This window comes from Suricata suricatta, chromosome 12 (genome assembly GCF_006229205.1).
Source record: "Suricata suricatta isolate VVHF042 chromosome 12, meerkat_22Aug2017_6uvM2_HiC, whole genome shotgun sequence".
Lineage (NCBI taxonomy): Eukaryota > Metazoa > Chordata > Mammalia > Carnivora > Herpestidae > Suricata > Suricata suricatta.
The window spans coordinates 80791335-80817897 of NC_043711.1; the positions used below are offsets into that span (position 1 = coordinate 80791335).

At 47.4% G+C, this 26563-nt stretch overlaps 1 protein-coding gene across 1 annotated transcript in view; it reads left to right on the forward strand.

The window, feature by feature from the left end:
• Positions 1-10881, forward strand: part of CCM2L (CCM2 like scaffold protein) — a 16266-nt gene extending 5385 nt beyond the window's left edge. The window contains exons 6-11 of the mRNA XM_029917934.1: positions 2-159; positions 3046-3181; positions 5241-5304; positions 8043-8172; positions 8702-8840; positions 9727-10881. Coding sequence (XP_029773794.1) covers positions 2-159; positions 3046-3181; positions 5241-5304; positions 8043-8172; positions 8702-8840; positions 9727-10037 — 938 coding nt within the window. The 3' untranslated portion in view covers positions 10038-10881. The remainder of the gene's footprint in view (position 1; positions 160-3045; positions 3182-5240; positions 5305-8042; positions 8173-8701; positions 8841-9726) is intronic.
• The last annotated feature ends 15682 nt before the right edge of the window (positions 10882-26563 follow it).

A 26563-nucleotide genomic window follows, 5' to 3' on the forward strand; every position in this document is an offset into this window, starting at 1 on the left:
GGCGCGGGCAAGCCGGGCGGCAGCTGGGAGCGGAGGCAGGCGGGCGGCGGCGGCGGCGGCAGCTGGGAGCGGCGCCACCCGGGCCCCAACCCACTCGACCCGCAGGACCCCAGCCCCGACGCCTACTGCAACCTTGTCATCCTGGCTGTGGCCAACAGGGTGAGCCCGAGGGCACGCGGAGCCCCAGCGCCGTACCCCCTGGCACGTCCGGCGTTGGAGGGCGCCGCTCTCACCCCCACCTCCACCCCGCCCTGTCCCCGGGGTCTACCCTGACCTCTTTCCTTATCCCTCCTGAGGCCCTACCTAGGACTTAGGTTCTACCTGTGTGCCCACGACGCCAAAGGGCTTCTAAATCTCCAGCCTGGATACCTCCAGGACAGTTGCCCCTTGCTGTCCCAGTGAGACGAAAACCCCAAATAGCCAAAACAGACCGCCTCCTCCCGCCTTGCTCCTTCTCCCGCGACGTCAGTGTCAGCACTACCACAGTAACAATCACGAGGACAGTCGTCATCAGCATGAATGGAATGCCAGCCCATGCCAGACGGGGAGCCAGCATGAACAGTTCATTCTTTGACTAACCCTTAGAAGCAAAGTATTACAACCATCCCCATTCTGTAGAGAAGGAAACTGAGACCCTGAGGCTAAGTAATTTGTGCAGCGTCACGCAGGAAGCAGGTGGTGGTTTCAACACTGGAATCCAGGAAGTTCAGAGCCTATGCTCTTGTTAACTGTGGCAGTCACCCAAGGCAGAAGCTTCCATTCTTGCCTTCCCTTCCGACTGCCCCCCCCCCGCCCCTTCCTTCATACTCTTCCTTGCTTTTATTCCTTTGACCATCTTTATTGAGCAGCAGCTTTGTCCTAGGCATTGGGCTAGGTGCTACGGATACAAAGATGAACAGGATATATTTGGTGGTTTCTCTTAAGGAGCTCACAATTTAGTAGACACCTTCAAGTCCTAGGTTGTCTAAACGTTTCCTCTGACCCGTGGCCCCCAACCCTCTCCCCAGCCCCAGCTCCCTTATATACACCTTAGGGAACAAAACAATCTCGTGGTGTTTAAAATACTGAGAACTCCCCAAATTGTACCTGTCACCAAATCTTCAGGCATGTTTCTCCAATCAGCCTCTCCATTCGGTGGGCTAATGGCCATCACAAACTTAACACATCCAAAGCTAAGCACCCAGTCTTCTCCCCCAAACCTGCCCCTCCCTTGGTCTCCTTGTTTTGATTAATGGCAGTTCTGTCTGTCCATTTTTCAGACCAAAACGTTGCCATGATCTGTGGCTGCTCTCGCTCTCACGCAACCCATATCCATTCTGTCAGTCCTATTGACCCTATTTTTAAAATGTATCCCAAACCTATGTATGTTTCCCCACTCTCCACTGCCCCTATCCAGGTCCATGGCCCATCTTCAGTCATCCAGATCATGCATCTGGACCCCAGATTTGCCTCTTGCTTACAGTCTGTACCCCCACAGTCAGAGCAGTCCGGTTAACACATAAGTCACATCTTACCCCTGCTCAAATCTTCCTGAGGCTCCCCATTTCACTCCAAGGAAAAGTTAATGTCCTTACAACTGCTTATAAGACCACCCCTGTTGTAGTGGGGGCTGAAGCCCATTTTCTCTCAGGCCTCATCTCTTTCTCTGTCCCTCTTTATACACTCTACTCCAGCCGGACTGGTCTCCTGGTAGAGTGCAAGAGACCTGTGCATTGTGGATGGTTCACCATGATACCTCTGGCACCTAAAACAGTACCTGGCACACAATAAATATTAATAAATGGGTGAAGTAATGCATATTATATTATTATATCTTATGATGGGGACCAAAAAGAAAATAAACAGATTGCAATGATAATGAGGGAGGAGATCCAGTTTGCATAGAGAGTGAGTTTGTGCCTTTTAAACTGAAAGGTGAAGGGCAGCAAGGTGAAAAGCTGGGAAAATGAATTCCAGGCAGAGGGAATGGTGTGCCTTGTTTATCGCACTGGATTGTGAGGGCTTTAGGGTACAGACCTCATCTGAGACCCCAGAGCCTGGCCCGGTGCCTAAAATAAGACTAAACGAGAATTTGCAAAAGGAGTAAATAAACAGAGTTGCATTCCAGGAGTATCTGATTCTCTGGTCTCCTGTCCAAGTCCCTGTGGTCCCAAGGAGGGTACAGGAGTTAGAGTAAAAAAAAAAAAACCTGAGTGCAAATAGTTATCAATGCTGTGAACTTGCTGTATGACCTGAGAAAGTCATAATCATTCTAAGCCCCAGTGCCGATCACTGTAAAATAAGGATACTGTCTTCCCTACCCATTTTGTAGGGTTATTGTAAGGATCAATTCTTCCTATCCTGGCTTATATTTTAATGCATACCCTGGGCTGTTTTAGAGGCCCAAATAGGAAATGGTGTCATGAAGATGGTCTCATCAGCTATTGTCTTTCTGTGTCTCTTGCTTAAAGACAAAGAATTAAATTAGAGAGGCAAATTCCCCTTGCAATTTGCAGTCTCAAGAAGATTTCACCCAAGAATTGAAATTCCTGCCTTCTATCAAGAGGCTGAGGTTTGTGTATTCATCCCACTTCCGTTTTTGCCCTGGGTGCCAGGAAGCTCTTATCTAAATATGGCATCCAATAGCCATAACTGTGTCTAGCCTAAAATTTTCACACGTGTGATTCTTCTTCCTTCTAGTGGGTATCAGGAGACCTGAGTTCTAGCACTGGCTAATCCCTTCATCTCTCTGAGCCTCAACTTCCTACTGGTAAATTTAACTAAACCAGGGCTTGTTTTGGATAGGCTCCAGGAGGCCCTATGAATCCCCCCAGAAATTTGGGGTGCATTTTTCAAAGCAGAAGACTTAGAGTTGCTGCTGGACTTTATAAAGGAGTCTAAGACCCAGAGGGTGGCCGTATAATTTTGATAGGGAATGTTCTGCAAGTCGATGTTATGGTGCCCATAGGTGCATGTGTGGCCCTGTGAACCTCCTCACGCTGAGGAAGCAGGGGTGTCCTGGGCCCCGGAGAGGCCCTGAGCGCTCTGTCCTCCTTCCTGGGCCAGGATGCGGCCGAGGAGTCCTGTGCTCTCATCTGTCAGGTCTTCCAGATCATCTACGGGGACCAGAGTATCGAGTGCGTGGACCGGGCTGGCTACCACTACACTTCGACGCCCGAGCGGCCGTGGCTCTGCAGTCGCAGTGAGTACTGGAACTCCTGGCCACCCCTCCTGTGAGACATCACCAAAGGCTGGGGAGGACTCGGGGACTCAGGGCCAATGAAAGCCATTAGGGGTCCTGATCTCTACCGCGACTACAGTGTACTCCCCCCTTTAGTTAAAATAAAATGTCAGTTTTCATGATGACCTCAAACTTAGCTTCTTCACAGTGTTCTGGCTGCCAGATTTGGAATGAGCCCCTCAGAACTGAACTTGTCTCTCTCCCTTCCGTTTCTGATGTCCCTTCTTTGTGGAAATGCAAGCACATGCATTGTCTATTTACTGAACTGTCTAGCCACAGTAGGATTCTAGGTCAAAACCAAGGTTTCCAGACCCACCCTTGAATGTCAAAGGCTGGAAGGAGAATGAGAGTAGGAGAGGCATTTATTGAGCACCAACTGTGTGCTGAGTCGTATTTAATCGTCATAGCAGCCTTGTTGGTCCTGTTTGCCACTGTATCCCCTGGGCCTAGCAGTAGACCAGGGACATCACAGGTGCTCAGAGATGAAAGACCTCTTTGAGGCCTTACGATTTTTTACAAATTTTACAGATGAGGGCATTAAGGCTCAGAGGAGTCAGTACATTGCTCAAGGTCACACAGCTGGTAAGTGGCAGAGTCAGGATTAAAACCCGAGTGTGTCTGATTCCTTTTTATTTTTTTAATTTAAAAAAACTTTAATGTTTATGTATTTTTTGAGAGAGAGAAAGACAAGTGTGCAAGCAAGGGAGGGGCAAAGAGAGAGGGAGACACAAAATCCGAAGTAGGCTCCAGACTCTGTGCTGAAAGCTTAGAGCCTGACACGGGGCTCAAACCCACAAACCACGAGATCATGACCCAAAGCTGAAGTCAGAGGCTTAACCAACTGAGCCACCCAGGCACCCTGGTGTGTCTGGTTTCTAGAAGCTTCTGTCTGCAACAACCTTACTCCCTTGCTGCCTTCAAGGCTGCTAAGTGCATTTCCTCGGCCGCAGCCCCCTCACCGCGGTCCCTGTCTGCATCGCTCCCAGAACAGAGAGACAGCTCATTACTTCTGGAGGTTCCCCCATCTTTGGGAACGAGGGTTATTGGAAGTTGGGATAGTTCATCAACTCTCACAGGATGAGATAAACAAATGAGTAAATGATGGATAAATAAACAAGTCAACAAAGATTCCAACAAATTGACTTTTTTTTCTTTAAAGATTCAATTTTTTAAAAGTAATCTCTATGCCTGACTTGGGGGCTCGAACTTACAACCCTGAGATCAAGAGTCACATGCTCACTGACTGAACTAGCCAGCCCCCCCCCCAACAAATTCATTCTAGTCAACAAATATTTTTGGAGCACCTGCTACCCCCAGGATATACTGGTGAGCAAAACCAGATGTGGCCCGGTCCTCGCAGGCCTGCATTGCTGGGAAGGCGGACAGTAATTCAATAGTTACATAAAATGTAACCACATGCTGTACTCTGAGGACACAGACTCAGGAACCAGCCTCGCCTGGGAAGTCAGGGAAGGGTCCTGAAGAAGTGACACTGAGGTGAGCCAAGGTCAGAAGGGTAAGGCTAGTGGATTCAGAGAAAGTAACAGGACTAGGTACAGAGCAAGAGTTCTCTGTAAACAGTGCTTCTGTTTTCTCAAGATGTTGAGTTCCTTTCCCTCAAATTCTTTTTTTTTTCCTCGCCTCCAACACCTACAGTTTTCAAAACATTCCCTCATCTGTTCCCTCACCTGCTGTTCCCAAGACACCCCCTCCCCCCAAGGCAGGCAGGAAGGTGGTATTGTCTCAACCTTGGGGAAGTTGAAGGCAGGGAGAGAGGAAGCGAGTTGCCCAAGATTGGCTGTGAGTTGGTGATGGGGGCAGGTTTCATGGTCAGAATCTTCCAGCAACTGCCTAATGTCACTCAGAGTAAAAGCTAACACCCTTACAGTTGCTTACAAGGCCATCGAGCTCCAGTCACCATCCCAACCACAGGGTGGGGCTGGGGTTGGGGGCTCAGGGAGCTGGGGACGTTGGTCCCTTCTCTGCTGCCTCTAACAGCTCCTCTGTCTGCTGACCCCAGGTGAGAGCTGCCGCACAGACGGGACGTACGCCTATGATGCCGACTTCAGCTGCTGCAGCTCCTTGTGGGTACCGCCCCCCCCACCCCCTGCACCAACAGGGTCTCTCTTCTAGACTTTCTTGATAAGGGCAAGAGAGGGTGGGTGAAAATGACCCCACCTTGATTTGTGCTGATGCCCTGAAGAGGGTAGGTAAACTGATCCCTCCCGGCTCTAGTGAGCTCACAGATCCAGACCCAGACTCTGAGAGGCCTGGCGGACAGCCAGAGCCCTGAGTTGCGCCCACATGGGCCTGTAGTTCTCTGTCAGTCATCCAGACACAGTGGCCTGCAGGGTCCCAAATCACAGCTAATGCCAAAAACTAATTTTGGTTTCATTCCATGTAATAGAAAACCCTAAAAAAGAGAGTTTTAAACAAGATCAAGCTTCCCCCCTCTATCTCCTATATAAAACAGACTAGGAGTTGATGGCCTTATGGTCATCGAGGGTTCAGGTCCTCAGCACCTGCTTCCACACTCAGAGTCGCCTCATGGACCACGATGACGGTCATAGCTCCAGTTATCACGATGGCCTGCCAGGATGCTCTGTAAAGAACTTTGCTAGGGTCCCGGCCTGATGATTTCTGTATGTGTCTCAGTGGCCAGAACTTAGTCACATGGCCATCCCTGGCTGCCGGCAAGGCTGGAAAATGTAGGAGTTAAAACAAAATGAACAAAACGAAACAAAAAGCTCAGTTGTGAATATTGTCCAGGGTTCTGTTTAGTATGACTAACCAATCAGCACTGAGGGGTTTCCCGAGACATGGGATTTTCAGTACTAAAACCAGGAAAGTCCCAAACAAATGGGTCAAAGCCATTTCTGTTACGAAGGCCTCTGGGTTGACAGGTAGCGGGTTCTGCCAGTAATATATGCCATACTTTTATGTTTGTCCCTCTTCTGTGGCAATATATGTGGCCTCCTTATGCTGTGGGCCCTTAGGCTAGTCCTTAATCTGGTATCTGCTACCAGATCTAGACCTGCTAGAACCATGATAAGGACTAACACTTGTGCTTGCTGTGTGCCTAGTGCTGTTCTATAAAGCATTTCATTTTTAAAAAAAGATAAACTCTACGCCCAATATGTGGCTTGAACTCATGACCCCAATATCAAGAGTCGCATGCCCTACCAAGTGAGCCTGCCAGGAAAAATCCACATAGCAACATTATAGTAGCTACTGTTTATTGCTTCTAGCCTCTGATCCTGAGTGCCGTACAAATAGACTCCTCTCATTCTTATGACGTCAATGTTTGCCATCCCATTTTACAGATGGAGAAGCTGAGGAATAGAGAAGCTAAGCAGGCTTCCCCAGGGTCAAGCTGTAGGCCTGAGAGCTGAACCCAGGCAGGCTAGCTCCAGGTCCACACCCCCTAACCACTATTCTACACTGCTTTTCTGCAGCTAATCATAGAAGATGGTTCTGGAACAATTAAGAAACCAAGAGTCAGGTTGATTGTTTTACTCTTTTTTTTTAAATTTTTTAAAAATGTTTTTTATTTATTTTTGAGAGGCAGCATGAGCAGGGGAGGGTCAGAGAGAGAGAGGGAGACACAGAATCCAAAGACAGGCTCCAGGCTTTGAGCTAGCTGTCAGCACAAAGCCCGACACGGGGCTCGAACCCACGAACTGTGAGATCATGACCTGAGCTGAAGCCAGATGCTTAACCGGCTTAGCCACCCAGGCACCCCTCTTTTTTTTTTTTTAATGTTTTATTTATTTTTAAGAGAGAGAAAGAGAGCATGAGCGTGAGAGGGGCAGAGAGAGAGGGAGATGCAGAATCTGAAGCAGACTCTAGGCTCTGAGCTGTTAGCACAGAGCCCAGCGTGGGGCTCAAACTCAGGAACCATGAGATCATGGGTAGGTTGATTTTTTACTAAGCAAGAGTTATTGAGTACCTATCATGTACCAGGCACTGTGCCGTGTGCTAGGGTTACAGTGGGGACATTACAGGAATGTGTCCCATGCTTGGCATGGAGCATGTACTCAACAAATAAGAAACCAAGGTCCCTGCTCCTGCACATTTATCATGCAGGCACACTCACAGTGTCTAGCCCATGGGACGATGAAATCATTATTTAATAGAAATAAGCATTAATGATAATAACTAAAGAGAATGAGCACGTCAGAGCACCAAGAGAGATGGCATGGGGCACCTACCTCTTTGGGGGTTCAGGAGGGCCTCTCGGAGCTGATGACACTTGAACCAAGGCCCAGAGGAGGAGAGGGGAAGAGCACTCCGGGCAGATGGGCAGAAAGTGCAAGGGTTCTGAAGCAGGACGGAGGTTGGTGCATTTAAGAACTAGCCAGGAGGCCACTGAGTATGTCGGTGGGGAGATCTGGAAAGACCTTACATGTCATGGATAGACTTATGAGGGTGTGACCACATTTGACAGAGGATCTAACCCAGTCATGGGGAAGGGAGGGTCAGGTAAACTTCCCCGAGAAGGTGCCATTTAAGCTTCAATGATGAGTAAGAGTTAGTTGGACAAACAATAGGGTAGAGAGGTATTTCAGCAGAGGGAACAGCATGTGCAAAGGCCCAGAGGCAAAGAGGTACTTGAAGTATCAGAGGAAAAAGCAGAGAGGCCCGAGCACCCAGAGCAAGGGTGGGATGTGGCTTCAGAGGCAGCCAAGGGCCAAATAAGTGAGGCTCTGAAGACCAAAATGGGATGCCCAGAGCATCAGAAGCTGTGCCCTCCCACCCACCTGCCATAGGGAGGGGAGCTGGATGGAGGTGAGTGAGGGCCCCATTCTGCCTGTCTCTGCAGCAATGGCTCCCAGGATACATTTGAAGCGTGTTACAGTGGCACGTCCACACCCTCCTTCCACGGCTCCCACTGCAGCGGCAGCGACCACAGCGGCCTGGGCCTTGAGCAGCTGCAGGATTACATGGTCACGGTGAGCCGGGGCAGGCAGTGTGAACAGCACAAGCGAAGGCCTGGAGGCTAGGGGAAACATGGGGAGTATTTCAGGAATCCTGAATAACCCTGGACGTAACTGAAGCAGACCTTGAACATCATATGAGGTTAGGAAAGGAAGTTGGGCTGCTGGTGAAAGCCTTCCCCAACATCAGCTAGCGTTAATTGCATGCCTTCTGCTTAGCAGGCACTGTTCTAAGCACATATTATGCATTTATTTTAATCCTTTCAACAGCCAAAGGTAGAGGTGCCATCATTATCCTCTCTATATGTAAGAAAAGCTAGGGTTGAGGAGGTTGCCCCCTACCCAAGATTACAGAGCTGATCAGCCAAGGGTCAGGATTTGAACTCAGGCATATCTTATGCTTAGATGCAGCCCAGAGAGCCTGCATGCCATCACCACCCCCAGTGAACCATGGGAAGGGTTTCAGGGAAGGTCTTGGCCAAATACACCCTTAGAGAGGGCTTTGGGGACTCCCTGGAACTGATCTTGAATGTTGTCCCCATAGCTGCGGAGTAAATTAGGGCCCCCCGAGATCCAGAAGTTTGCAGTGCTGCTGCGGGAGTACCGGCTGGGGCTGCCCATCCAGGACTACTGTGCAGGCCTGCTGAAGCTCTATGGAGACCGGCGCAAGTTCCTCCTCCTCGGTGAGCCTCCCCCGCCAACTCCCCCCGCCTCAGCTGAGGACCCGACATGGTCCACGACACTCCCAATTAGGCATCAGGCTAGAGGTGTTCTCTCCTATTCCTCAGCCTCTGATAAAGCCAAGATCGTGAAATCCATGGCACATTTAAGAAAATAGGTGCAGGGCAGGGGAGGGACTTGCCTGCAGTCACAGCCCATGAGAAGAGAGTACTGGTATAATCCTTGACCTTCATAGCAAAGCCCAGAGAGGGAATGATTCTCCCCATTTACCCCCTGAGGCAGCTGCTGCTCAGAGAGGCTAAGGGACTTGTCCAAGATCACACAGCTAGCAAGGAAGGCCGATCAGAACAACAGGAATAATATTAATAAGCTAACAGGTGTTATCTTTGTCAAGCATCATCTCCCTGAATGCTTCAGTTTGGGAAAGTAGAAACTTATTTGCCCCCATTTTGCAGGTGAGGAAGATGAGGCCCAGAGAAGCAAAGCTAAAGTCACGTAGCTTGTGAGTAGACATGGAAACAAAACAAGCTGACTTGTATGGGGTATGCAGTGTGTGCTGAGCACCTCCTCACATTCCCAATTGTCTCAGTTCTATCGGGAGGAAAGTAAGGCTCAGAGTAGCTGTTGAAAGAGAGTCACACAACAGATGAATGGGAATGCAACAGTTGCAGTAATGACAACAAGGATAAGCTAATGTGTAGTGAGCATTTACTCTATGCTGAGCATTAGGCCATTATCCTCTGGCTCAGAGTCAAGGAACTTGTGCAGGACCCCACAGCCAGAGAGCGGCTGGCTGGGGTTTGGAACTCAGTTCTCCGGAGAAGGCGATTCCACGATGGGAGGGGAAGGGCTGAACCCTGAGGAGTCCCTCTGCCCCTGGACCCGCAGGGATGCGGCCCTTCATCCCTGACCAGGACATCGGCTACTTCGAGGGCTTCCTGGAGGGCGTGGGCATCCGCGAGGGTGGCATCCTCACAGACAGCTTCGGCCGCATCAAGCGCAGCATGAGCTCCACGTCGGCGTCTGCTGTGCGCAGCTACGACGGTGCGGCCCAGCGGCCCGAAGCGCAGGCCTTCCACCGGCTGCTGGCCGACATCACGCACGACATCGAGGCGCTGGCGCCTGACGACGAGAGCACGGATGAGGAGGCCCAGGACTCCCCGGGTGGGGGCGACCTGGTTGAGGACAACTACCTGTAGCCACCACCCATGCGGGGAGGGGGGCGGGGAAGAACCTGCAAACCCTCCTGTATCGCATTTGCTCCTGCTGTGGGACCCCAGCCCCAGGGCCCCCCTCCTGGGGGGCCAACCCTGCCCTGGGGCCTCCAGTCTCTGCAATACCGAGCATGGCCTGCAGGAGGCGGGACCCCAAGGTCGTGGGCAGTTGCCTAAGGCTCAGTGGACCCCTCTGCCATACCTGTGTGGCCATCACTGCACTCTCTCACTAGCGCCAGGCTCGGCCCAGGACAGCCCCTCTCTCCCACCACTCCTGCAGCTTTCTGGAGGCCAAGTGAGGGATGGGGAGTGGGCTCCAGCTGCTGACAGACTGAGAAAAGAATTCCCAGAGCCCAGAGACCTCTTGTTTGAGAAACCAAGGTTCAAAAAAAGGTGAAGGAACTTGAGGAAATCTCCTATTTCTTCTTAGAGATTGCCTCAAAGTACACATACTAAATAGCGTAGAGGGCCTTTTTAAGACTCCACGTGGCAGGGTCGCCCCTCCCCTGATGGTAGGAATTGGATCACCAGTGTGGAATATCTCTACTGACAGTTGAGTCAGAGGTTGGTGATGGGGGTCCCAGTCTTGGCTCTAAGACTCTGAACAAGTTGCTTGTTCAGATCTTGGACTTGGAGCCAGACAGACCTAGGGCTCCCCTCTGGTCAGTGCTCTCACCTCTTCGTGACTTCCATTCCCTAATCTCTCCCCTGAGGTTGGCCCACCCACCTCACAGGGTTGGGTGTGGTGATGAACAAAAGTAACCAGACCTTAATGCTGGGTCTAGCACGTAGTAGGCACTCAATAAATGCTGTTCCCTTCTACATCTAACGCTTTTGGACTTGGCGTACCTTTCTTGGCTGGGCACAGCAAGATGAAAATTGAGGTGGGGGTCAGATGTAAGAAGATCTTTGGGGAAGTTTGTGGAGAGGAAAATAGGACTTGCCCCTCATGTCCCTATTACACCCTGGCTCTGTGCTCAAGCCCCAAATGAAAAGTCCCTGAGACCCCACAGGCTGCCATCACGGGGGTCCGGGTGGTTAGGGAAACCTGAGGGCAGGGCTGGAGACGTTAGAGAAGTCAGCGTAAGGACAGCTTCAACACAGCTTGAGTAAAGGCCCGGAAGCTAGAAGGAGTGACCCTGAGAGGCAGCCAGAGACTCACAAAGAAGCGCTAAAACTTATCTGTAAAACTTTGCAGAGCCTTCCATGGCCAGACACGTGGTCTTCACCGTGAGGTAGGTACAATTATTAACAATTTTAAAGTAATATTATTATTAGGGCTTCAGGTCCAGGGTTCCAGGATTTATACTCGGTTCGTAGCAAATGATGTTTCCTTTTTGCTTTATCCCCTTCTCTATCCACACATTCTCCACACTCCCTCCCCTCCCACCATGCGTACCCACCCTATGGGCTGATATGCGTCCCTGGACGTAAAATATACAATGTTTCGTGTGCATATTTACACCACATGAATGGTATTGTGTAAAGATCTCAATCTGATGCTTCCTTTTTTCACACCATCATATGATTATTTTTAAGTTCAACCCATGCTGCTGTGGGAAAAGCTAGCTTATTGTATCAAATGGCTGCAAAGCATTCCAGCCAGAGCAGCGGTGGTGTTATTTACTCACCCCTATCCCCCTGTGATGGATGCCCAGGTGACTTCCAACTCCCTCCAACTCCCTCTCACCACAAACAACACTGTGATGAACATCTGTGTACATGATCCTATAAGCCTATGTGAAAACTTCTTTGGACCTTATACCCAAGATGGAATTACTAGATCACAGGGTGTGTATGTTTAAATGTCACTAAATTCTACTAGCAGCATGTGAAAGATGCTTGTCTCCCACATTTTCATTTTTGCCTACAGTTTGGATGTAAGGTAGCCTTTCAGAGTTTGAATTTCTCTGATGATATGAGCCTCAGAACCTTCTCCTGTGCTTGCCAGACATTTGGGCTTACCCTTCAGTGAACTGCCTGTTCATGTCTGGCGCCCATTATCTGTTGGGTTTCCTGTCATTTTCTTGTCGATTTGCAGGAGTAGCCGGGAAATTTTAGATATTAATCTCTTGCTGGATGTTGATGTTCCCAGTATCTTCACCTAATATGCTGCTCATCTGTCGGGTTTGTCTATGGCATTGGCTCTCAAACTTTACCGTGTACCAGAATCTCCTGGTAAGCTTGCTAAAACACAGATCGCTGAGCCCCACCCCAGAGTCTCTGACTCCTGTCGAGTAGGGGTGGGACCCAAGATTCTCAGAGCCTCTGACTCCATAGAGTAGGGGTGGGACCCGATCTTCTGCCTTTCTAACAAGCACTCAGGTGATGCTGATGGGCCAGGGAGCACACTTTGCAAACCACTGGCCTACAGTGACTTCCTTTGAATAAACTTGTTCCATTGAACAAATCCTTCATTTTGATGTCTTCAAATGAATTTATCTTCATTTTATGGATGAGGGAACTGGCATGTAAGGAACTGAAGGGAATAACCCAAGGTCACACAGTAAGCTGGGATTTGGACCCATATCTGGCCAACCCAGAGCACACATGCTCCTAGCTGCTTTACTTTCCTGTCCACCAGCTTTGGGGATGTAGTGATCACAGGCTGAGGCATCTGTCCTGAGACCATAGAGCACTTTAATAAGATCCTGAGGGAGAAGCACAGTTACAGGGCTGCTGAGAGAGAGTCACTGGGACAGTTCTTGCCCCATAGCTCCAGGGATGGAGCAATTTCCCTCACACCCAGAGGAAGTCCCCACCCACCCCGGAACTACCCTCTTACCAAAGCCAGGTAACGCCTTGATTTCTGAGGTACAAAGGGCCCTGACTGGGGCCGTCAAGGCTCTGACCTGGAGGACTCTGGCCACACTTCCTCCTGTAGCCTCCAGAGACGCTGCCAAGATCACTTCCCATTATGGTTTCATTCCTGGCACCACACGAGGGGAAATACCCCTGGGTGTAGGATAGCTGCTTCCCAAAGACCTCTAGGGGTGGTGTAAGGATGGAACTTCCGTACAGGCTAGCTCTCCTGGGGACAGTTGTGACCCACGGACAAGTGGTAAAGTTAGTGAAATTGTCTCCAGCTGCCCCTTACAGCATGGCGCCTTTCATTTGGGGCCCCTGCCACTTCCTACTCCCTCCCAGCTTCCAACCAGAGACTCCTAGCAACGCTTCTTGTCTGCTGGGGAGGAGTCCTCTGGCCACTGTCATTCAGTCACCAAATGCTGAGAGAGCACTCACTCTGTAACAGGCATTGAGCTAGACGTGAGGGAGATATAGAACAACCCTGCCCACACGGGGAGGCTCTCAGCTTGATGGGGGAGACACATCCCTGAATCATTACAGCATAAAGTTCTCAATTGTAAAATCAAAGAGTGAGAAACTATCTCTTCCTAGGGAAGACAAGAAAGGCTTTGCAGAGGGGGTGACTTATGAGCAAGACTTTGAAGGATAAGCAAGATTTTGGGCAGGTGGAGGAAGGTAGACAGGAGAGTCTCCTCCCCCACCCCCTAGGCAGGATAATCATGAACAAAGGGCAGGGAGCTCGAAGGAACATGGCACACCCCAAGACTGGTGACCAGTTGGCTCTACTGCAGTGGTTAAGCCCTCTGGCCCCGGGGGTCAGAGCAAGTGAAATTTGAATCCCAATTCTTTTTTTTTTTAATTTTTTTTAATGTTTTATTAATTTTTGATACAGGAGAGACAGGGCATGAGAGGGGGAGGGGCAGAGAGAGAAGGAGACACAGAACCGGAAGCAGGCTCTAGGCTCTGAGCCAGCTGTCAGCACAGAGCCCGACGTGGGCCTCGAACCCATGAACGTGAGATCTGACTTGAGCCGAAGTCGGAGGCTTAACTGACTGAGCCACCCAGGCGCCCATGAATCCCAATTCTATCATTTGCTAGTTGGGCAACCTTGGATAAGCTCCTACAGGTCTCTGGGCTTTTGGTTCCCTCATCTATACAATGAGGATAATAATAGCATCACCCTCAGAGATCTTGTAGATTACTGCAAGACCTCAGGATAATCCATGTAAATGCACATACTATAAGTGCTCAATAAATGGGACCATTTTTATTGCTGGAGGGACATGGGGTGTTGGGGGTGAGGAGCAGGACTTAAAGGAGAGGAAAGCGGGGGCGCCTGGGTGGCTCAGTCGGTTAAGCATCCGACTTTGGCTCAGGTCATGATCTCATGGTTCGTGGGTTTGAGCCCCGCCTCAGGCTCTGTGCTGACAGCTAGCTCAGAGCCTGGAGCCTGCTTCAGATTCTGTGTCTCCCTCTCTCTCTGACCCTCCCCTACTTGCACAGTCTCCTTCTGTCTCTCAAAAACAAATTAAAAAAAACATTTTTTAAAAAAACGGAGAGGAAAGCAGAGGAGTGGGCAGATTGAGAAGTGCAGGCAATGGGGAGTGACCTAAAGGGCTTGCATTTTACCATCGTGACTCTAGCTGCTTGGAGAGGAGGGTTGACAAGAGGTCAGAGGAGAGTCTGGGCCATGGGAGCTGGGCAGGACCTGATGGGAAAGGCTGAGCCCTGACTCAGGTAGGGTGGGGAGAAGGAACAGGAGAAGGGCTGTTCAGAGAGGGGCAGGGGTGAGAGGGCTCCCTCCCTCTTCAGAAACAGCTGCCTTTCACATCCTTGGATCAGATTCATTAATTCATTTATTTGTTCATTTATTCATTCCACAACTACTTATTTAGGACTTGAACGCTGGCCTCATGGGGTTTACATTCTAGAAAGTTTATATTACTATTTTTTTATGGGTTTTGTTTTTTTTTGAGAGACAGAGACAGCGCCAGCAGGGGAGGGTCAGAGAGAGAGGGAGACACAGAATCCGAAGCAGGCTCCAGGCTCTGAGCTGTCAGCACAGACCCCGATGCGGGGTCTGAACCCACGAACCGTAAGATCATGACCTGAGCTGAAGCTGGACACTTAACTGACTGTGCCATCCAGATGCCCCTATATTGCTATTAAATCATGTTACTTGGAGCTTCCAGATACAGTATTTACCCATTCTGGCTTAATTGATCAGAAATTGGCAGCCTATGGGTGTGTCTTCCATTTCTGGCTTGTTAGTGTCAGACATTTCAGATGAAGGGCAAAGGGTCTCAGAGCCAGGCCAGCCTGTCCTGCCCAGAAGACAGCCCTTTCCGTCCAGTGGCAGAGCTAACAACTGCCTCCTTGCGCACCCAACCTCCCTCTCCCCACCGCCGGGTCCTGGCATCAGCTTTTCGAGCCCTACACGGCACATCTGCTCCCTTAGCCCCTGGGCAGCTCCGCAGTGATGCACAGAAAATGACACGACCTGCAGAAACTTCTCATTTCTGACTCAAAGCAACTTGTTCTGAAAAACCCACAAACCAAAAAAACCTGGGTTTTGAAGCTTATCATGTAGACAAAGGGATAGGAGCTCTGATGGGCAGAGAATATTCAAATAGATAATAAACACCCATAGCCCAATAGAAAAATAGGCAAATTATTTGTACAGTTCACAGGAAAGAAAATACAGAGGTGCCTGGCTGGCTCAGTTGGTTAAGCATCCAACTTCAGGTCAGGTCATGATCTCATGGTTTGTGAGTTTGAGCCCCACATCAGGCTCTGGAGCCTGGAGCCTGCTTTGGGTTCTGTATCTTCCTCTTTCACTCTGCCTTTCCCCCACTTGTGCTCTCTCTCTTTTTTTCTCTCTCTCTCTCATAAATAAACTAACATTTAAAAAAATTTTTAATGAAAATACAAATTACTTTGACATGTAGCAAGCGTCAACCTCACCCAAGTAAGAGAGACACAAATTAGTACTACATTGAGAGAACAGGTTTCAATGACTGAGTTGGTTAAGCTTGGAAAGTTTGGTAACTTACATGTGGGTGCAGGTGCAAGGAAACAGACACGGTCACATATTGCAGGTGGAAGGGTGTGTTGGTATAAACCCTAGCTAACGATATTTTAAATGCATGGACCCTTTGATTCAACAATTCCACTGCCAAGAACTTCTCCTACATGTATGCAAACACAAGTGGAGATGTTGCATGCACAAGGAAAATCATTGAGATTAGAACTAAACAGGGGCGCCTGGGGGGCGCAGTCAGTGAAGCATCTGACTCTTGGTTTCAGCTCAGGTCATGATCTCACGATTTGTAAGACTGAGCCCTGCATCAAGCTCTACACTGACAGCATGGAGCCTGCTTGGGATTCTCTCTCTCCCTCTCTGTCTTTCCCTCCTCTGCTCTCTCTCTGTCTCTCTCAAAAATAAAAAAATAAACTTAAAAAAACAGAAAGAAATGTTCAGCAATAGGAGATCGGCTCACGCAGTCAACAGAATGCCATCCATACAGCCATTCATAAAAATGAAGAAGTTCTCTATGAACTGATAAGAGATTATCTCTAAGATAAATAAGTGAGGGGAGGAAGCAGGGTATAGAGCCTTACACTTTGAATAGTGTCTTTTTGCGTGAGGGTGGCAAATGTCTTTGTGTATATGCCTGGAATAATTCTGAAAGGATATACAAAACAGTTCTAGTTGTTGCCTCTAGTTGAGCTGGAAGAGTGTGTAGCTAAATAACAAGGAGAGAAGGAAACTTTGTTTCATGATGTGTCTTAAATGTCATACGGTGAATGTGAATTAGAGAAAAGCATTTTTTAAAAAACACTATTGATATTTATCATACTCTGTAACACCATATGTTTCTGTGTCCATCTGATCTCCATCCACCACCCCAACACACACACACACATACACACCTTGTGAGGGGATGAGGGATAGCTGGTTCTGACTCATTCCTGCACTCCCTGGCGCCCAACATAGCATCCAGCACAAAGCAAGGGCTCAGAAAATTTGAATACATATTCATAATGACTACCTTCAAGAAGACCCCAGTTAGTCTGGCCTCCTAGTATCCCACTTCTTGTGCAGATCATTCCCACATTGCATAGGGATGACCTAGAGAGCCAATGTGATGCTTCACCTTGCTCTCCGGGGTCACTTGCTCTGGAAGCCAGCCACCGCGTCATGAGCATTCAGGCAAGCCTTCTGGAGAGGTTCACTTGGTGGGGAACTGGCGCCTCTTGCCAATAGTTGTGTGAGTGAGGCACCTTGGAAACGGATCCTCGCCCCAGTCCGAAGGATGATTCCAGACCTGAACTTGATGGCAGCCTCGTGAAAACCCCCCCGCCAAACCAATGAGCTAAGCTGCCTCCAAATTCCCGACCTACAGAAATTGTGTGAGGTAGTAACTGTCTATAATGTTTTAAGTAAATTTTGGGTAATTTGTTACACAGCAGTATGAACCTAATGCAATCAATAAGACTTTTTAAGCATTTACTGAGTTTCATTTCTGGAGAAAAAGGCATGCTCCTGCCTTCGGGGGAGCGGGCCATGTGCACGTTCATTCCTTCAGCTAACATTTACCTTTTAAAAGATTTTATCTTTAAGTCATCTCCACCCAGCATGGGGCATGTACTCATATTCCAGAAATCAAGAGTTGCACGCTCCCCACACTGAGCCAGCCAGGGGTCCCTCAGCTAACGTTTATTGAGCGCTTACTATATACCTGGCCCTGTGCTGAATGCTGACACAAAATGTTGGCAATTGAAATAACCTCTAGGACAAAAGTGATAGAGATGTATATCTTACGGGGTTGAAGTCACATTGATGTATGTGCATTTATAAAAACTCAGCAAATGAACACTTAATCTTAGGCACTTTGTCCTATGTAAATTTCACATTAAAATACTGTAAACAAACACTGTATTCTAGTTCATAAAATGTGAGCTGAAAAGTGAAAGTAGAGAAAGACAACTGTCATATGACTTCACTCATACTAGGACTTTAAGACACAGAACAGATGAACATAAGGGAAGGGAAGCAAAAAGAATATAAAAAAGGGAGGGGGATGAAACATAACAGACTCTTAAATATAGAAAACAAACAGAGGGTTGCTGGAGGGGTTGTGGGAGGGGGAATGGGCTAAATGGGTAAGGAATCCACTCCTGAAATCATTGTTGCCCTAATGCTAACTAACTTGGATGTAAATTTAAAAATAAATAAAAATTTTAAAAATTAAAATAACATGTGAGCTGAAGTCATTTACTTTGAAATACATTTTTAGAAGAAGGTGAGTGGATGGAAACCTGGATGGACAGACATGTGAAGAAGCAACTGGAGTATTAATGGCAGAATGTAGGTGGTAAGGCCTTCAGGGGCCTTTCAATCTTTCAATTTTGCTGCATGCTTGGAAATTCCCATTAACACAGCATTTGGGGACAAGACCCTCCATAACCATACATACCAGTCCTCTCACACAAAATAAAAACATATACAGTCTCATTTCAAAACGAAAAACAAAAACAAACAAAGAAAAAGTCACCACCTCTTTCCCCCTGATTCCAACCTTCCTTTCTTCTTCAGCGACAACTTCTGCCTTTGTTGGCTGTGTCGTTTCCAGACCTTTCTCTTGGGCATTTAGTTTTGTGTTTTTTCAATGAGTGTGTTTCCATACTATCCTGCAAGTGTGTCTCAGGGATCTCTCCACGTCAATTCATGCAATTGCCTCTGTTTTAAATTGCTGAGTAGGAAGTGCCCTGCTCAAGATGCGGGGCTCAGCGGGCAGGCATTGCTTAAGATCAGGTAATCCGGTAATCCTAGTTGCCGGGACACAGACCCACTCTCCTGGTTTACGGGGCGTGGGTGCACCACCCTCCGGGAACGGGCCCAGACTGAGGGTGTAGGGGGCAGGCGCAGGCCTTTTTATGTCGCAGAGTGCTGGAGGGGGGGTGCCTAGGGGACCTACTTGGGCTTGCGGGGACCCAGGAGGAAGTCAGATAAGCGCTTCCTCTTTTCTTGCCCTCCAGGGACCCTGGGGAAAGGCAGGGAGTTGTGAAACCGAACTGTCCCCCAACCCCCCTGGGGTGGGGTGGAGGAACCCATCAGCTAGAGGAGGCCAGCAGCTGGGGGCAGAAAAACAACTTCAGGGGCTCCCCTCAACACCCCCATTCCTGCACCACACCCCTGAGCACAGGTCAGCTGACTTTGGGATGGTCCCTGGTATAGGTAAGTTTCCAAGACTCAGTCTCCCAGGTCACCCACAGGAGAAAGTCCCCGCTCCTTAGCAGCTTCTGCTGCCATTTCCAGCCTCCTCTTCCTCCTGTCTATGCCCAAGGGCCTCGGGCACCAACAGCTCGTAAGTGTTTATGGTTCATCCCCTCAGGCCAGGCCTTTCCTCCCTCCAGCCTTTGTCAAGCTGTCTTTTCTGCCTGAAATAAGTGTTGCCATGATCTGTTAGCAACCTTTAAACGCCAACCTATCACCTCCTTCAAGAAGTCCTCCTTGATGCACCCCAGGCTGGACCAGTGTCCCTCCTACTTTTGGTCTTACAATATCATGGGCCTCTCACGCTCTCCCACAGCATTTTTGGCTCTGTATCTACATTATTGGTTTAAGTTTTTGTCTCCCTAATTGGACTGTATGTTATTGGAAGGCCAAGACTATCTTATCCATCTTTTTGTGCTTCCAGCCCCTGGCAGAGACATACATAAAAAGTCCTTAATAAACATTAATAAAATGTATCAAAGTATGAAGGGTTTAGATCTCAGTGCTATTGTTCACTGGCTCTTTGCAAACCTTAAGCTTCGGTTTGTTCATCTGTAAAATGGGCACATGAATAGTACCTGCATGGAACTTGCAAATAAGCAGAAGAGGCAGATAACAAACTGATTAACTTATTGAAAATAAGTATTATAGTGCCTGGTGGTGACAAGTTCTCTGCAGAAAAATAAACAAGGTGAAAGAAGCTAGAAAAGATCGAGAGTGGAGGAACTCTTAATTTTTAAAAATTTTTAAAATATTTATTTTTGAGACAGAGAGAGACAGAGTGCAATAAGGGAGGGGCAGAGAGAGGGAGACACAGAATCTGAAACAGGCTCCAGGCTCTGAGCTGTCAACACAGAACCCGATGCAGGGCTCGAACCCGTGAACTGTGAGATGGTGACCTGAGCTGAAGTCGGACGCTTAACCAACTGAGCCACCCAGGGGTCCCAAGAATGAAGGAACTCTTAAGAAGGGTGTCAGTGACCCGCTGGCGGTGGTTGTGAGTTTCCTAAGGACTAGCCATCTCAGATTTTCATTTGCCTGCCTTGGGAAATGAGGGCAGCCCTGACCTGCCTGGGAGGGCATTGCTGTGATGTGAACATTGGCCACTTTGCAAATTAAAGGGGAAATATCTGATCCCTGAAATAACGATTGTGGCTCTCTGTTTTGAATATGTAACAATCAACAGTGGCCCCAAAGAATTTGAAATATGAAATGCAAATGACCCCAAGAAATAGGAAAATAAATTTTTGGAAGAGCCAAATGACTCACTGTGAAGTGAAGCCCGTGTTGTTTCCTCGCTCCTGCCTTCCTCCAGGACTAAGCTTTGGGGTGTGTCCTCTAGTCCGAATTTGTCTCTCCATTCCTCAGTTTCCAAGGCACACCCACTTACTGAGTTTGTGTACTCATTAAGTGCCAGCTTTGGAGGTACACCAGAGGCTCCCGGACTTGGGAATCCCAAGCTCTCCACTTTGCTGGCTGTGTGACCTTGGACAGGTGTCTATACCTCTCTGAGCCATCCATTTGTAATCATCCCAATCTCAAAGAGATTAAAAGAGGTGATATAAGGGAGGGCCTAATAATGAAAGGGTTTAATATAATATTTTAATGACCTGGTAAAGTAGGCATGCTTATCATTCCACTTGCACGTGAGAAAATGAAGTCACGGCTAGTTAAAGGTAGTCAGTCCAGCCTTTGCTTCCATCTTTCCTCCATCCTTGGTCCACGGTCCAGCACACACCAAAAACTTTGACTTTTTTCATCCTCTAAAAATCCTACCTAGCCTCAATTCTCTCTTGTCCATGAAGTCTCTGATTTTTAAACTGACTTTTAGGGGCACCAGAGTGGCTCAGTTGGTTAAGCGTCTGACTTCGGCTCAGGTCATGATCTTGTGGTCTGTGAGTTCAAGCCCCGCATCGGGTTCTGTGCTGACAGCTCAGAGCCTGGAGCCTGCTTCAGATTCTGTGTCTCCCTCTCTCTCTGCTTCTCCCCTGCTCACTCTCTGTCTCTCTCAGTCTCAAAAATAAATAAACATTAAAAAAAATAAACTGACTTTTAATTTTTGAGTAGTTAATATATTTGTGATCCAAAATTCAAGAGTACAAAGGATCTACCAGGACCTGTAAGTCTCCTTCCCTGCTCTGTCCCCCAGCTACACAATCCCCCTCCCAGAAAGACACCATGGGGACTGCGTCTTACATGTGCCTTTCCTGACTCAGCCCAGACTGTGCTGGTAAACTCCCTTGTATGCTTGTTTTCTTGTTCTGCACAGATGGTAAAATACAATAAGAGCTGTTGTGCACGTTGCCTCCTCCCCAATCCACTTATCCACATATCCCCTGTTAGTACATAAGGAGTTTCTTCATTCTTTAAAAATTTTTTATTGAATTATAACTCACATAGCATACATTTATCCATTTTAAAGGTACAGTTCAGGGACGCCTGGGTGGCTCAGTCGGTTAAGTGTCTGACTTTGCTCAGGTCATGATCTCACGGTTCATGGGTTTGAGCCCTGCATCGGGTTCTGTGCTGACAGCTAGCTCAGAGCTTGGAGCCTGCTTCGGATTCTGTGTCTCCTCTCTCTGCCCCTCCGCTGCTCATGATCTGTCTCTCTCTGTCTCTCAAAGATAAATAAATGTTCTAAAAAATAAATGTACAATTCAGTATTTTTTGGTATATTCTGAGTTGTGTAACCATTGCTACAATCAATTTCAGGACCTTTTCATTAGCCACACCCCCTCAAAAACCCATACCCATTAGCAGTCAACTCCTTATTACCCCCTAACCCCCAGCCCTAGACAACCACTAGTCTACTTTCTGTTTCTGTAGATTTCACGATGCTGGACATTTCATATAAATGGAATCACGCACTATGTGGTCTTTTGTGACTGGCTTCTTTCATTCAACGTAATATTTTCAAAGTTCATCTATGCTGCAGCTTAGGTCAATATTCATACCTCTTTGTTGCCAATCACCAACTAATATTCCATTGTATGGACATACCCCATTTTATGTATCCATTGAGGGACATTGAAGTTGTTCCACTTTTTGCTGTGATGAATAATGCTGCTATAAAATTTTCATTTACAAGTTTTTGTGGAGACATATATTTTCAGTTCTCTTGGGTATATACCTAGGCATGAGATATCTGGGTCATATGGTAATTCTACATTAACCCTTTGAGGAACTGCTGCGCTGGTTCCCAGAGGCACTGTACCATTTTACATTCACATCAACAATATATTGGGGTTACAATTTCTTCTTATTCTCATCAACACTTGTTATTATCTGTCTTCTTGATTATAGCCATTCTAATGGATGTAAAGTGACATCTTACTGTGCGGCTTTGTGTTTCCCTAATGACTAATGATAAGAGGCATCTTTTCATGTGTTTATTAGCTATTTGTGTAACTTCTTTAGAGAAATGTCTGTTCAAATCTTTTGCCTACTTTTCAGTTATGTTGTTTTATTGTTTTATTCAGTTTTATTGTTGTTTTATTCAGTTATGTTGTTTTATTCAGTTTTATTGTTGAGTTGTGTTACTTATACATCTACCAGTCCCTTATGGGATCTGTGATTTGCAAGTGTTCATTCCAGTTCTGCGGGGTGTCTTTTCATCTTCTTGATTGTCTCAGTTGCTACACATGTTTGTAGTTTTGACGAAGTCCAGTTTATCTATTTTTGTTCTTGTCATTGGTGTCACATTAAGAAGGCTTTGCTCAACTCAAGGTCGTGAAGGTTTACTTCTAAGGATTTTATAGTTTTAGCTCATACATTTAGGCCTATGATCCATTTTGACTTATTTTTGTGTATGGTGTGAGATAGGGATCCAAGTTCATTGTTTTGCATGGAGGTATCTAGTTGTTTCAGCACGGCTTATTGAAAAGACTCATCTTTTCCCCATCGAATTATCTTGGCATCCTTGTTGAAAATCCGTTGGCCGTAATGTGAGGGTTTACTTCTGGACTCTCAATTCTGTTCCACTGATACCTATTTCTATCCTTATGACAGCACCACACTGTCTTGATTACTGTAACTTTGTAATAAGTTTTGAAATTAGAAATTGTGAGTCCTCCACCTTTGTTTAACTTTTTCAAGATGTTTTGGCTATTCTCAATGCCTTGCATTTCCATGTAAATTTTAAGATGAGCTTGTCTATTTTTTAATAGATGAGAATGATGTTGATCAATTTGAAGACTATAGTCACCTTAACAATATTAAGTCTTCCAAATGATGAAGGAATGTCTTTTCCATGAGATATCTTTCCCATCCCATGAGATGACTTTGTTGAGGCCTTCTTCAGTTTCTTTCAATGATATTTTTTTAGGTTTTGGTATCTTGCACTACTTTTGTTAAAATTATTCCCAAGTGTTCTTTTTGGTGATATTGTAAATGAAATTCATTTTTTTTTAATTTTTATGTTTATTTATTACTGATACAGAGAGAAACAGAGCATGAGTGGGGAAGGGGCAGAGAGAGAGAGAGGGAGACACAGAATCTGAAACAGGCTCCAGGCTCTAAGCTGTGTGCACAGAACCCGACACAGGACTTGAACCCACGAACCATGAGATCATGACCTGAGCTGAGGTCAGACACTCAACCGACTGAGCCACCCAGGCACCCCTGAAATTGTTTTCTTAACCTTATTTTCAGACTGATCATTGATATTATACAGAAATAGAGTTAGGTTTTTTTTTTAATGTTTATTTATTTTTGAGAAAGAAAGAGAGCAGGGGAGGGACAGAGAGGGAGGGAAACAGGATCTGAAGGGGATTCCACACCGACAGCAGGGAGCCCGATGCGGCTCCAACTCATGAACCACAAGGTCCATGACCTGAGATCAGATGCTTAACCGACTCAGGTGCCCTGAAGTACAGTTAGTTTTTATACATCCTTATTCTTTTGACAACAGCTTGGTACTCCATTAATGTATTATCATTTATTTTCCCAGTCCCCTAATGATGGATACCTAGGTTATTTCCAGTCCTTTCCTAGTAAAAGTGGTGCAATAATAACTTTCCTTGTACACACCCATGGAGTCTGAGGTATTCTGATCTTTTCTCTCTCTGAGTTTTTATAATTGTCGGGTGCCACACCTTGGCCCAAGCATACCATCATATTATTCTTGGATGACTGCCTCAGCCTGTTCACTGGATTCCCTGCTTTCCTCATGCCCCTCCAATCCATTCTTCACCCAGCAGACAGACAGATCCTATTAAAATACAAGCTAGTGTGGTTTACTCCTCTTCTCAAAACCCTCCAATGCCTTTCACCTTGTGTCAATTTTTTTATTAAAAAAACTTTTTTAATGTTTTGTATTTATTTTTGAGAGACAGAGAGAGACAGCACGCGCAAGGGAGGGTCAGAGAGAGAGGTAGACACAGAATCTGAAGCAGGCTCCAGGCTCTGAGCTAGGTGTCAGCACAGAGCATGATGCGGGGCTCGAACCCACAAACCGTGAGATCATGACCTGAGCCAAAGCCAGATGCTTAACCAACTGAGCCACCCAGGCGCCCATCATCTTGTGTCAATTAAAGTTTCATATCAACACCGAGACTTCACAGCCTCACAATCTGGCTTCGTTACCTTTCCAAGGTCATCTCCATCACTCTCTCCCCTATCCTCCCTCTGATCCAGCCACACTGGCCTCCTTTATTTCTTAAACACATCAACGGTGGATGCACCTCAGGATCTTTGCCATTGTTTCTTCTGTTTGGAACACACGTCCTCTAGATTGTCACATGACTCACTCCCTCAATCCAGCGAGTCTCTGCTACATGTTCTCTACTCATGAGGTCTTCCCTGACCACTCTGTCTCAAGTCACATCCTGCCCTCTTCCTTTGCTTTATTTTCCTTGTAATCCTTATCACCCTTGCTTGTAAGATGTTCATTGATTTTCACAATGACTGACTAAGGTAAGAATTTTGGCAGCGGCGCTTCTGCAAGCATCCATCATTCTTGGCAAAGCAAACCTTTACAAAATCCTTACCCAAGTCTATGGGAGGCACGAGAGCGCAAAGTTGTGTACAATCTAGGTATCCATGACTAGGGGAATATAAACCAACTGGAGGGTGTAGACAATGACTTTTAGCAATGTGGCTACTAAATATCAGTAACAGTGATGGAATGGTGGGGGGGGGAGCGCAAAGTTGAGTATCATTCAAGTAAATTAAACACAGAATCAAATGTATTTGAGAAGCCCTGGGTAGCCCAGCCCAGCCCAGCCCAGCATTGCTGAATGCATGAATAAATGCATGCATGCAGGAAGGGATGATGGTGGCCTGAACTCGCTGGTAGTAGTGGGAACACAGAAACGTACTAGGCTTCTTACACATCTTGGACGTGTGAGTGGCAGAAGTTAGGGTGACAGTGCCTCGTGCTCTGCCCCTGTCTGGTCCTGCGCCCAAGCGTGAGGGAGCCTCTAGTTGCCCTCCAAACCCGGCATCCCGCCCTAACCCCTCAATTTTCAAAGTTTTCGGAGCTGCCAGAAGCCGGCCAAGAATGAGCCAGGGCGGTGCCTTCGGGTGAGAAAATTTGCATTACGTTTGAATAGCGCGGGGCCTGCGGGGCGAAACCGCAGACCACAGAAGTACCAGGAAGGCTAGAGACCCGGCGTGGGGGAGGGGTCTGGGCTGGAGAGCGCGTACCGGAATGGTTGGGAAACCCGATCAGAATGCTTGGGGCGGGAGGAGGGGGATTAGAATCCAGTGAAAGTGTGGAAGATAGGGGTTAGGAGTCTTCTGGGACCGAGTTGGAATCCTCTGATGAAGGATTAAAATCTTTGGAGGGTCGGATTGGAATCTTTGGATGGATCGACTCGGAATCCTGGGGCGCGGTGGATTAAAATCCTTTGGAAACAAGATTGGGATTACCCAGGAACGGGATTAGCATCCCTGGGGTTAGGAATATAAATCTGGAGGGCTGGGTCAGAATTCTTTGAAGAGAAGGGTTAGGATCTTTCAGTTAGCTTGATTAGAATCTTTAGGGACAGGATTAGAAACCTCTGGGGGCGCCTGGGTGGCTCAGTTGGTTAAGCATCCGACTTGGGCTCAGGTCATGATGTCGTGGTCCGTGGGTTCGAGCCCCGCGTCGGGCTCTGTGCTGACAGCTCAGAGCCTGAAGCCTGCTTCAGATTTTGTGTCTCCCTCCCTCTTTGCCTCTCCCCCGCTCGCTCTCTGCTCTGTCTCTCAAAATAAAATAAAGACATTTTAAAAAATTAAAAAAAAAAAAAAAGAAACCTCTGGTGAGCCAGGTTACAAATTATTCAAATGTGAAATTCAAAATCCATTGGGGCAGAATTAGGGTTTTGGGAAGATTAGAGCGTGTTGCGGTTCTTGAGGACAGGTTAGGATTCCTGGGGTGGGGTTAAATCCTTTTGGGGGCCACAGTAGAGTTTGGGGAGGCGGGGATTATAATGCACTAGGG